The sequence below is a fragment of the Phalacrocorax carbo genome, chromosome 3 (genome assembly GCF_963921805.1).
Source record: "Phalacrocorax carbo chromosome 3, bPhaCar2.1, whole genome shotgun sequence".
NCBI lineage: Eukaryota > Metazoa > Chordata > Aves > Suliformes > Phalacrocoracidae > Phalacrocorax > Phalacrocorax carbo.
Genome location: NC_087515.1, coordinates 17,234,544 through 17,248,031, shown reverse-complemented (window position 1 = coordinate 17,248,031; position 13,488 = coordinate 17,234,544). Strand labels below are relative to the sequence as shown.

Genomic DNA, 13,488 nt, shown 5'->3' with positions numbered 1-13,488 from the left:
TTGCAGCCTATTTTTCATAAACTTGGATCTCCATTTTGCTTGTCACAGAGTTTGCAGTTGACACACAAAATTAGTTGTTCTTTAAGCAAACTTAATTTTGATACATAATATACTGTGTCAGTGATCAGGGGTTAAAAGGAAAGCTCTCCCAGAAATGAATCATGGCATATAAAGCAAGGTCAAAATGAGTCCTTCCAAAACTGTGTTTTGAGACCATGCATCCTGCGTGTTATTGAGAGCTCTAAACTTTGAAAACATACTCTCAGTTGGCTAGGAGTGCTTTTCTGATGCATTTCAGCTGTGTAATTTGCATTTGGGTTCATACAAACATATGACTGATTCCGAAGTGGATTTTTTTTAGGAAGATGGAAGTCTGTTATTTAATGAACGGGTAAAACTGAAGTAGCACAGTGCTCATCTAATCATTCTGGGGTTGGTCTGTCAGAAAAATTGCATGGAATCTAAAGTCATGTGGATAGAAAGCTTTGTGATTTATGCGTGGCCTAAATGGTAAGCAGGCTTCATTAAAAAAAGAATTCCTGAAGAATGGAAAGTAACAGAAAAGAAATGAAGTTGATAAAGTAAAAGCTGTCTGTGAGCTGCAGTACAGTGTGTTTAGACTCTTTGCAAAAAAAAAAAAAACTATAAAAAGGGAAATGCTAGACCAAGAATTCAAGCCTGATTCACAGTCACTATCCAGAGAGCAGTGTTAGTTTAACATGTTTCCAGCCCAGCTGTTTATGACTGGTTTTCTGTCAGTTTTCTACCCAGCACCAGCATAAGAACAGACTTGTTTGACACAGCTTGTGTTTTTCAGAGTCTGATATCATGATTCAAACTCACCTGTATCAGCACTGTAATACCTTTCTTTATGTACTATGTTAATATGTATAAGACCACTATCGAAATGAGTTTTAAAGGAATCTCATAAATGATGTGATACTGTACCCTTGGCATTGACTTAGAAAATTTTTTTTTTATGTGGAATTTTTTACTCATGTTTTCCGTTTTTCTTTTTTTTGTCTTTCTGATGAGCACTGAGAAAGAAAACCCCATTCTCTGTTTACTACTGTTTTTTCACAGAAAACGGGTCTTTGTTTGATACTCTCATATTCTTCCTTCTTCAGGAAATTTCTGTTGGGAAAACTATTCTTCCTGAGACAGCAGCGTTCTGACAATAGGCTTCAACACACCCTTGCTGTTATTAGTGTAAGTTAAGCCTGCTGTTCTTAGGGCAGAACCTCCCAGTCCTAAAATGAAGAATGGAGATGTGTGAAAAAATCCCCTTATTAGGCCTAATCTACTGTAATAACATTAAATAATAACTATTTAATGGTCTATAACTTCCTTTACTTAAAAGCATACAAGAGAAAAGGAAAAAAAGGGAACCATTTTGAATATCCAGAAGTTAGAAGACATATCTTCATCTGACACTGATTTTAAATATTTTTTTCCTGTCATGTCAAATTAGCCATGATTATCCATGCTCCAGATTTGGTTAGCAGAAATGCTTCATGGAAACATTATTTAGAGCCTTAGTAAGCTAAAACTAATGAAGAATGCAGCAGCTGGCTTGCTAATATTGTTAACTAAAACAAATAAAAGACTACTAGTGTAATATTTGTTTCTACACAGAAATAGAGATTTTACCGTTTCTGAAACATACTTTTAGGGGTTTTTTACATTAGTTTAGTACTTCCCGTGCAAGTATCTTGTGGCTAGGTAATTCTATTTCAGATTAATGTAGCCTTTTCTGATGTAACTTGTCAGTATAACAAAACCATCTCAAATCAAAATAACTTAAATTGACCATCTTACATTAAAAGAGTATCAAATTCTGAAATAAAGATACATGCCATGTATTTCCACTGAAGCAATTAAGTGTGACTCGTAAGCAATTCAGTAGTTTTCAGTTATCTGTTTGTGGCTAACCCCATAATTAGGTTTTAACTGAATTTCAGTTAATTGAACAGTTTCCATCATCGCTTTTTCCCCATCAAGCTGAGTGCAGTTTGACTGTCTAAGCTGAGCAGTGAGAATGGGGACTAAGTAGTTTTTATAAAGGTCTCTCCATGGTAAAATAGAATTCCTGGCACTGATCTTCACATGATAGTATAGAGACCATCTCTTTATTCAGGTTTCTGCTCCAGTGAGTGAGAGGTATCTGAGGTTACTAGGCTTTTTGTTGTTATTTCATTACTAGGGCTTTGGGTTGATTATCTTTAATTTTAATTTTAGTTGGGGGATTATTCTTTTTGCTACTGATGGATTTCTTACAGAGGGCTTGTAATAAGATCATTTTGTAAGTTGATAATAAAGAAATAGAATACCATAACAGGAACTTACTTCTTCTGCAGTCCATCTCATAAGAACAATAAAGTCCAGCACTGCTGTAGTGATAGTGTTCAGAAATAAAGTAAAGAAAGAAAAAAAAATCTCATACTGCATGCAACAACAGTGTTCATAAATACTATGGAAGGGGGGTTTTTTATGTTTCTTGGTTGATTTATTTTTTTCTGCTTGATCCTATCTGTTTTTCATCATAAGCTTTAACAAAAATGTGTTGGGCTTTTTTCTCCCCTCTAGTTTATGAGCTAGCTACCTTGGCATACTCAGCCATGTCGTAGAACTTATCTACATGAACATCTTTGATTTTTCTAAATTATTTTCCCATTGTCTTTTGGCAATGGGTGTAGTGGGGAGGTTAATGTTCAGCCTGGGATGTGCTGGGAGAAGAAAAGCTCAGTCACAAAGTTAGAAATTTTTCAAATATGTTATGTATTCTGTGATAAACATGCTCATTCTTCTTGAAGTTCATTTTCAAAACTCCCTTCTTTGGGCAGCTTTATTTCCTAATTTCTGTTTTGAGACGGCATGCAAATATTAACCATTATCCTTGGCATTATAGTAGAAGCTGGTCATTGGTAAATGTAAGGATTGATTGCTCAGGTCTTTTTGAAAAGAAACTATAGTTAGGAACTCTTCCAGGAAGTGGAACGTACTGACTTTCTAAGAGAGGTCTAGGTATATGGTCTCAGGGCTGAACCACAATTGACCAAAAATATTTTGTTTCCTATGCTTTTTTAGTTATTCTACTATGACTGAGGTGGAAAAAAAAAGTATTTAAGAAAAAGGACATTGTTATTTTACCTCCTGATTTCATATTACCTTTGCTCTGCCACATATGTATGCCTCTGAGTAATCAACTAAAGTAAGATTTCTAGGGAGCTCCCTGGATTTCTTGTTCTCTGTGGGTTTCTTGTTCCTTTTGAACATCTGGGCCTTACTTTGTTCAGTGCCGGGCCGTTGTATGTGTTCTTCCTGTTTGATTCTTGTTGACATATTCTTGCAACAGTCTTTGGAGGAAAACTGTTTAATATGCATTCCCCTGGTAGAGAACTAAGGATCAAAGCTTAGGTGACTATCTCAGAAGATATTATTATTGCTAAGGAGAAAGGTATTGTCCATCTCTTGAAGGTAACTGAATGAAAACCAAAAGCCATTTTGTTTCTCCTTTGCTTACAAAAAGACTTTTTTTCGCCCTGTCTCTTTCAATAGGAGGATGACTACAGCCCATGAGTGCTGTTTTGGCTGGAAAGTGTGTGTTGGAGTTTTAACTGTAGATACCCCACATGAATGTCTTAAATCTTTTACAGCCCTATGTTATGTAACTCTGTACTGTAGTTTTCATATATTTCATGTATTTAATTTTACTTTTATGGATATTTATAGAGGTAAATATAATAAACTGACTCAGGTATATGAGAAGGAAAAGGATACTCATCTTGTAGAATTATATTGTCCTTTGTTTTTGAGTCCCATAGCAAGCAGATCTACCTTATCTAACATATGTTAGAAAAAAGAAAATGAACACTCAGTATTCCTTTTTTGCTCTTATTCTCTGTCTTTTTTTTTCCCTCCTCCTGTGTTTCTTTATTGTCTCCTTGATTTATTCTGTGAACATATCTGGAAATTAATTGAAAATATTAATTGTATAAATTCATAGGAGAATGTTTCAATTATTTTCATAGTCCTGAAGCTGATAAATCACTTGGGGGAAAAAAAAAATGTTTCAGTTAACTAAGATTAATTCATTAAGAAGAGAAATTTCAAGTTGTATCTGTATGACATTGTCAGTTTATTTTTTACCTTTGTTTAATACTTCAATATACTGGAAGAACTCCCAGAATATCCAGAGTGTTGTCAGACTATTTATTTTAGAAGTAGTTCTGGTAATTTTTATATGGAAACCTAAAATCTGTGAGGGATGCAGTGATTTCTTTTGCTGGTATTCATGAGGATTTTCATTTCTTCTTTGCTTTTCTTTTTCTTCTTTTGTTTTTGTCTGTAGCGTTTTCACTAGGTTGGCCTATTCTTGTTCTAATTCCTCAAGATGAAATTTTAAAAACTTATCGAAAAATTCACTGAAGATACTGCTGTTTCCTAGAATTGGCAAAGAGGCTGGATTGGTTTATAACTTCTGATTTGCATTCTGCTATTTCAGACTTGAATCAGTCTTCTGGTGCTCAAATGTTTTTTGGCTTCTATGTAGTCCTTGGGACAGAAAAATGAATTGGGCAGTTGTGTTTTTTCAAGAATGCCAAACACATTAAAGGTACTGTAAGAGAAAGGAAACAACAGCTCATATCTATAACTTCAGTTTGTCTAATTTGTTACTCTTGACAAATTAACCTTGACTCTTGACTGGCAAATAATAATAATTTTCGAAAATAGAACATTATTTTACAAGAATTATATATTATTTTTCTTTCTCTTGAAATATTTTAACTTTCTTCAGTGTTATCCTGGTAATGGTGCAAGTTAGTGCCTTTTTTTTTTTTAATTGATTCCCATAGCCTAAATCTCTGGTAATCTGAGTATGGGTAAATCCCTGGCAAACAAGTAATCTTAGTAAGGTTAAAATATCTCCTTTCTAATTTCTACTTGAAGATTAAAGGCCCATTTTTATAGATGTCATCATATAGTCAGTCTAGACAGTCTACTTATAAAAATTATTTTTTACTTGTTTCCTTCTACTCACTGAAATCAATAAGGTGCTTTAGACAGGGACAAACACAGACTTTCTCTGTGTCTGTGTAATCACTATAGCATTCTCATTAATAGTATAAATGCTTCTTTTCCCAGTGCTTACACAAATGCCTACCTCCACATATGAAGGATTCATTCTCCTGCTCGTTGTGCTTAGTGTGTCTGCAGAGTATGAATAACATCTTGTACTACTGGCCTCTATTCTGTTGGACTCTTCATGCAGAAAAAAACATGTAACAATAAGTAAAACTTTGGTCTCTTTTACCCACTGACTTTTGTAGTCTCTTGACTTGAGAAGCAAGTCAATGCCAGTAATGCTTCTGTAAGTAATATTTTTCTTTAAATATCCTCTCCTTTAAGCCCTCCACATGTACAGCTCACATTGACTTCAGGTAGTGCTCTATAAATTCAGAAGCTGTGAGTTTTGCAGGTATGATGAATGGTATAGACAACATATTTTTCGTCATTTAACTGAAATAATGATGATGGGAAAGCACAGTTTATCTGACACTAACTGAGGGTTGCTTTCTTCTTTTCTCTCCTTTTTCTCCTGTTTTGAGAATTGACACTTTGCCATGGTGAGCTCTGGAGATAACTTACCAAACCTACCAGTTATGTTTTCCAATTTTCATTGCTGTCTTAGAGCTCCTGATCTTCAAATATTTATCTCCTGAAAATACTGATTTTTTTTTCTGTTTGTTGTGCGTCTCATTGTTTCTCTCTCCAGAAGGGAATTGTTACTGCAGTACAGTAATGTGAGGAATCTCAGTAAGAAACGTTTTCAAAAGCAGGGTAATATCCCAACCACCTACTTTAGGGTCAACCTTAGATACTGTGGTGCCTAAAATTTTGGTATGTGGTTACAGCAAAGTGATTCAGATAATCAAATGGCAACAAGATTTCCAGTCCTGTAACTGAAGAGGATAAATTACTATTAAGTGATATTTAGAAGGCTTGCATATTAAGTGAGGAGCTGAACAAAACTAGTCCAAAAGAAGCACTAGGCACAGAGAGGGTTCTGAACCCCTGCCCTTCTCTGGCAGTTGGGCACTTGATGCAGGTACGTTAGATACCTTGGCTCACTCAGGTTCAGAACCTAGGTTCATCTTCTGAGGATAACATAAACAAACATTTAAAATCATAGAATTATGCTTTACAGGGCATATAGCTGACATTGTTGCCCACCATTTGCCTACTAAGTTAATGGTAATAGCATTTGTCAGGAACCAGGAAGCCTTTAATCTCCAGTTGATGGAGTTTGAACTTGCACTTGTTATTTTCCAGAAACATACCTTAGTAAGTGGCCTAAGGGCTAGTTTTGGTTTAGAACTCTTCTGCCCTTTTTCTTGAGGATGATCTGCCATGCAACCTGGAAAGCCAGACCTGGAGAGCTGGTGAGAGCATGCAAGAGGCAATCTGACTTTCACCATATAGCTGTGACATCCAGCCCAGAGGCATGGTATATTATGCCTGTGTAGGTTTCTATTCTGGATATTTTAATTTTGTTTTGAAAAAGCAAAAGGATTCTTCTGTGTTGACATATTTTCTTATAAGGACTGAATTACCAAAATCAGAATTGCTCCTCCGTAAGGAAGATGTTGTCAGATGTTAAATAAGAACAAATTGCAAGAGAATAAAATATTAACTACATTTCATTAATCAGAAGAAGAGCAGTAGGTCCTTGAGAAATCTATAAATATCTGCATCAAAAGATAGGTTACATTGCTCGGTGATTGGAGCAGGTAATTTAATTTATGAAAGCTATAAAATCTACTGACTCTTGTAATAGAAAAGGAAGAAGATTTTTCTTTTGCACAAATAAGCATATATATTAAAAAATCCTATGCCCAAAGCCTATGAAAATCTAGTCTTCTGAGAGGGCAGGCTTTAGGTCTTTTCAATTATGAGATGGCAGAAGAACAGAGGTTATAAAATAAATGACAAAAAGAAAAGTTTACTTCTAAGAAGCTTTTAGTTCTAGAACTATTCCTTAGCATATGCAAGTATGTTCCAATATGGAGTTGTAGAATCTCCAGTATCAAATCCAGGTTCTAGTATTAGGAACAAAGCGTGGATCTTGAAGGAAAATAGCCTACTAATATCAGTCAGCTTGGTAAATCTTGCATTGTGTTTGAAATATTACTTTACAGAGTTGTCTGCTTGTTTGTTTTGGTTTTTTTTTCCTTAAAAATGCTATGTATTTGCAGGTTGGATGAGTTAATTGAAACATTTCTTGAAGACAATGATCCTGATAGCACTCTGGATGTTGGGGCTGACATGCGCAAGATCAAGTATTGCTTCATTCATGTGAAGGTATTTCTTTTAAAAATTTTAAATCCAGCTGGCTCTGAAAATTACTTGAAGACATTCACAGTTTAAAAAGTGTCAAAAAAATGCAGTACAGTTGAGAGGCATTGGAAATGGGTAAAACATTTGAACTGTGAAGTGCATGGAGGACTGATAGAAATTTGAAATTTAGTTGGAAAAATTCATCTGCGCTTTGTGGAAACCCCAGCAAGGATCTCAGCATGCAGTAAATTATAAGAGTGCACTGGAAGTTACTGGAATCAACACAGACAAGTTATTTGTATGTGGATAGATGTATCCATCTATATTCCCAACACTATAAAGGCTTTATTTTGGACAAACTATGTGAAAGAGAGAGAGTAAAAGCACCATATCCCTGAATCTGTTACACTAATTCTCCTGATAGTGTTGTAAGCCCTTCTAAATTATTGGGCAAACAAGATACACTTAAACTAGGAAGAAAAAGTTAAATTTATGGGGAAAGCAATAGACGATAATATATACTTTTCTGTATTTTGGGATATAGTTTTCCAGTATAATAATGTATGTATTCCTTATCTTAATTTATTGTCTACAAGTAATTAGGTTTCAGTTATATTGTTAATACTGAAAGCTCTGTGATACTAGGGAACACTGGAATTTGTGTGTAGAAAGAGTAAAGTAAATGGTACGTTTGGTAGTACAGATCAATAAATGCAACTTGTCCCATACTTGACACAATGCATATAACTTGACAGTTGACTGTTGGCATGATTGTGTTTTGCCAAGAGCCTAGAAAGTCCTTATGTTATCTACCGTGGCTAGGCAGTCTCAGAGTAGAAAAAATACATAGCTGGAGGTAAAATTATGAGAGTGTGGTTTTTCATTTCCCCTAATAGCAACTAATGAATCATTCAAAGATTTCTGATAAAAACCTGTTCTCACAACACATCTCTGAAGAAAAAGACACTAACAAAGAAGCAAGAGAAGAAGTGAAAAAACTGAAAGAACTTCTGCAGCAAAGAGACAATGAAATCAGTATCCTTTGTGAGAAAAGAAAATAATAAATGGGTTTGAGCTGATCTGGTTACAATGGGTTTTTTGTGGGTGAGATAGGCATTAGTTGTACGGAGGGAAATTCTCTCTACTGACCCCACTGTGTTAAAGCAGTTACTCAGTTCCCAATTTTTATGTGGCAGGGCTTCTGCTTTCCACCTGCTTCTATTTCAGTTGTGACCCAAACCAAAATCCTGGATCAAAGCATCACTTGGCTTTAGAACAGTCCAGCCACAGTCCAATTACTGTGGATCAGGCCACGCCTAAAACACTCTTCTCAAGCAAATTAAACCATTTTTTTAGAATGGAAAACTCTGATGCTATATAAAGACCAATTTATTACCTTACAAAGAATAAAATTTCCTGTAAGTGTTATTTTTAGCCAAAGAAAGTGCTACTTTGGGGACTATGGGCTATTTGCCTTTAGAATAAATATAAAACATATACTCTTTACATGCAACTCTAAAATTTAAATTAAAGCTAAAGCTTTTTGTATACAAAAATACTAAACTGCTCAGAGACATGCTTTGTCCATTTCCCTGCCTCACAGGAAACACGGGAGTAGTTGCACTCTTGCACGATGGGTGGGAGTTATTTTTAGCGAGTTGACAGAACTGTGGGCAGACTGCAGCATCACTGTGTCCCTAACTTCATGGCTACTTGGTCGGTAAAATTTGAATATGGCAGAGAACTGTAAAAAATGGGTTTGTTCTGATTTCGAGTGTATAAGTAACAGAGATTCTTTCACAGTTATTAGTAAAAAGCAAAATCAATTCATTGTTTATGCTCAACAGTTCCAGATCAGTTTTATATATCAAATGAGAATGACATTTTACATTGGGGCGTACCATGCTACCAGTCTGAACTGAGGCGGCAGGAAAGCTTCTCTATTTCTTCTCTGTCATGGAAGATAAAATGTTCATTGTCCAAGGTGCGCTTTCAAATAAATTTAGCTATAGCACTGACTTACCGTTCCTTTTAAAAAATTCTTCCATTTTCATGTCAATTTTAAGATCTGGATTCCCAGAAACATTTCTTCCTGAAACAAATTATTTCATAGTATGGCACTGATAATGAAGAAAAGCAAAACATCTGTCAAATGCACTTGTGCTTGGTAAATATATACAGCTTGCTTTGCAGAAGTACAAGGAAGCAACTTGTGTAAGTCCACGTTAGGAACGATATAGGAAGAATATAAAAATTAAGACTTTGAACACAAAACTGATTTACAGATGCTGCAGCTGCTAAGTGACTCATCATTAGAAAATGAATAACACGTCTAATGTGATGAAGTGGTGGGAAGTATGGAAGCTGATTAGTCAATAAACTACGAGGTCCTTCTTATCATAACAACTGAATTGTAAAGTGTTTTATTTTTACTAACTAGTCTATTTAATAATATTCTCCAGAGACTACTTAGATTTTCTGCTGTTCATTTAGGAGATTAATTAGGATTAAAATGAATAGCATATCAAAAAACATCACGGAGACTTCTGTGGTTTTGGCTGAATGCACATAAGTGTTTCATTGTAAGCCTTCTATAAGCTGTTATGCAAAACATATTTATACCAAATATACTTCAAGTAAATATAGTGTTTTTGGAAGAAATTTCTGAAAGACCTGTTCTGCATGTTAGTAAACCTTCTTATTGTGAAAAGCTTACACATGTGGTACGCTTGCCAGGCTACCTGTAAGTTAAGGAGTTTGTGTGTTTGTTTGGAATGTTGTCCATTACAGAATTTTAAAAATAAAAAGGGAGTGTTATAAGCTACTAGAGTTTTCATTCCTGTTTGTCTGCAAATGCTTTTATCAGGCATTGATTGAACAGGATCAACAGTTGCGGTCAATGTGTGAATTTGTTACTGTTTAGTAAAAATGAATCTGCTGTTTGGAAAAACCAGTGTGGATGACTGTGACTGCAAAGAATATGCCCAACTCCAAATTCACGTTCGCATATAGGCTTCCATAGCTTTAATTGTTCCACTTGGGGAAAAAAAAAAAAAGATTTAGGGATAAACGAAGATGATTGTTGCTTTATAAAAAAGAGGTCGTAAATTATTTCCTTAACTGATCTTGCAGATATTCTGGTAAATATGCTAAAAAAAGAAAAAAAGAAAGCACAAGATGCTCTTTTCCAGCTTAATGCTGCCTCTGCTGGTTCTACAGTCTTGGAGCAGTCTCTTTCTAGAAACTTGGATGAAAGTCAGAGGCCATCTAGCTGTTTTAGTCTGAAAGAGGCAAAAGATTTCAGGTCTTCATTTCACAGGCTACCTTTTCTGTCCAGACAAACAGGTTAGTGTAATTAATTAAGAGAGCAGTTATTGGATTATTACACTATGATTTACAGCATATCATTTCCTGTACTAGAACAGGAAAGTTTTATTTTCAATATCAGCTGTACTGTGCTAATTCTGTATCCACAAATGCAGGGATTTAAATTTATAGCCCTCTCAAGGTTCTGGTGGCTTTTACAAACTGATGTGAATACTCTGTTGAACAGTCCTACAAAACCAGAGTATAAATTCACTCGCTGGCCCTTGAATCTTTGAGTGAATTCTCAGAAAAGGAATTTTTTGAGCATAATTAATTAAAAAATAGTAGGAAATAGTATTTTTCCCCTGGAAAATGCTGACTTCTAACAAAAAATATCTAAACCAGAACTGCAGATACTGTGAGAATTTTTGTACAGGCATTATTAATTGCACAGTATCCTTAAACACCAGTAAACACATTTTTTTTTTCTATTTTACTCTTCCAGCCTAAGAGAGAAATCTTATATTCAAATAAAATTAAATTTATTTATTTATGCTTGTAGCTCTGATACCAGATTGTAAACACAACACTTCCTGTGATTATCTTTAAGATATTTTTTAATATAATATACATTTTAGATATCTGGGCTTTATTTAGCATTTTTAATAAACCATGGTAATTATTTATATTGTTTAAAAAAGAAAGAATGCGGTTAAGTGAACTGAGGCGTTAGTTCCAGAAATGACAAATAGCTCCATTTTTGAGCACACAAGTAGCTTTAGTGAAATAGTACATTTCTGGAGCAAGACTTTAGTAAGTGTGAACAAAGTAAAAATTCTTATGCTGATGTCTTTTAAAAATATGTATTTCAATTGCTTCTCAAGTGGTTTAAGTTGCAAACTGTGAATTCACACAGTTTGCAAACAAGTTAGAGCTGAATTCATAAATAATGCATTCATTTAGGGTAGCTAATGCACTCAACACCATTTTACCGTGTGCAATGTCTTTGTCAGAAGATGAGTACTATTTGTCCATACATAAATGTAAAAGGTCTTTACCTCTTATAGTAAAGGCAGTGTGTTGTTGTTCATGCTTTATTCTAAATTAACTGTTTGCTTTGTAAAATTTAATAGGTGAGCATATCAAATAGTGTTCATTGAAAAAAGAATTATTTGGTACAGGTTGTTGGCACAGGGAATCTGCCACAAAGATGAAGTATTGTCTTTGGTTGGTCAACAAGTAAAAGTAAATGTAATTGATTCCCATCCTGTTCAGATAATGAGTTTTAAATGGACATCTGCCTGGGATGAGAAGGTAGTATGTTTTGAGATTAGACTTTTTTTATATAACTGGATTGTACATTATATGATTTCCTCATTTTGAAAGTAGCTGGAACCTACTCCCTTCCTTCCAGTCCTCTTTTCAGTCAGTTTTGGATCAGATTCTGATATTCAGTGTCTTTCTGTGTGGACATGAAAACAACGAAGTCCTCAATAACCAAGATGCTTAGTGTGAACATGAAGGTCCTCCCTTAGGTTCACTTATATCTAATTTATTTTTAAACTTTTGAGTTGTATTGTTTGAGGGCTACAGGTAAATAAAACATTACTTTGGGACTATTTTAGGTGGCCCTATATGTCTGCATTCCTTTAGAGGGGCCTGACATTCTGCTACAAGTCTAGTCCAGTAATGTTGGCGACATTTGAACTTTTACAGAACATTACATCTTCTGTAATGTATAGCTGTTATAATGATAATGCCTTAAAACATTTTTTCTTAAAATGCTCGTGTTATTGTGCTCAGGGAACACTTAAAATGGCAGATGTAAAAAAGTAGTAGGAACACCATTAATAATGCAACACGTACAGCCTTGCCAGTATGCCTTAAACACAACCTCAGGAGACCAGTTACCTTTGCAAGAATATAACTGAGTGTCCAGGCTCTTTCATGCCTTTGTGTCTCTAAAAACGACAGTATTTTCTCCCTAAGGTGTAAATAACTTATTTTTCTCTTTCTATTGTTTTACTTCTTAAAGTTCTGAAAGTAACAAGCTTCAATATTTATCTTCATATTGTAACTAACATTTATTTATATTAAAAAGTTCTGGTAGACTGGAAATTATATATTTTTCAAATCAGCCTGTAGGGTTTTCACAGTTTGATTCTCCACGGTACCAAGGGACATATTTGAGAAGAATTCACTATATAACACTTTCAGACATATACAGACAGTTCATCAGAAAATGTTGAAAAAGGTCTCACTGTGTACTTGTGTACTTTTGCATAGTATACATAAAGCCATCATATCAGATGTAAAGTTTTGCTACATGAGAAGAATTTTAATGAAACTGAAATATTTTTTAAAAAATTATTAGGACTTTTCTGTCGTCTTTAGGATTACATTTGAGATTTTTAAATCATACCTGAGATTTTAAAATAATATATAAAATACCAGAATGGATAATGACACAAAACTTCGGAAAAATAAAACAAGTATTTCAGAGCATGCAGTAATAAAGACAGAGGGCTCAAGAAAAAAATAAAGAAGAAAGTTCTGAGAATCAAAGTCAGTAAAAAGAAAGCCAGTACTAGGACAAGCAGCCTATACCATGATTAAAAAAAATAATCAAACTATAAATTGCATCACATGTGATCAACTCCACATGAAAAAAAAGACTGTCTCCATCTGAAGCATTCTACTTTCTTTGTAGGGAAGTTACTATTTTGAGATCCTTAGTTGCAAAGTACCATAAAACCTTAAGTGGTTATTCCTATTTTTCTATGTTATTACAAAGCTATGACAGTACAAAGACACATCGGTACATTTCTTGGCAGCCAAAATCTC

The 13,488-nt window shown here is 34.5% G+C and overlaps 1 protein-coding gene across 1 annotated transcript in view; it reads left to right on the top strand.

Annotated features, from left to right (window-relative positions):
• The window catches only part of KIF6 (kinesin family member 6), a 177,071-nt gene that overhangs the window by 67,417 nt on the left and 96,166 nt on the right, over positions 1-13,488 (top strand). The window contains exons 10-12 of the mRNA XM_064445467.1: positions 7,257-7,362; positions 8,235-8,373; positions 10,471-10,683. Of these exons, the coding sequence (XP_064301537.1) occupies positions 7,257-7,362; positions 8,235-8,373; positions 10,471-10,683 (458 nt within the window). The remainder of the gene's footprint in view (positions 1-7,256; positions 7,363-8,234; positions 8,374-10,470; positions 10,684-13,488) is intronic.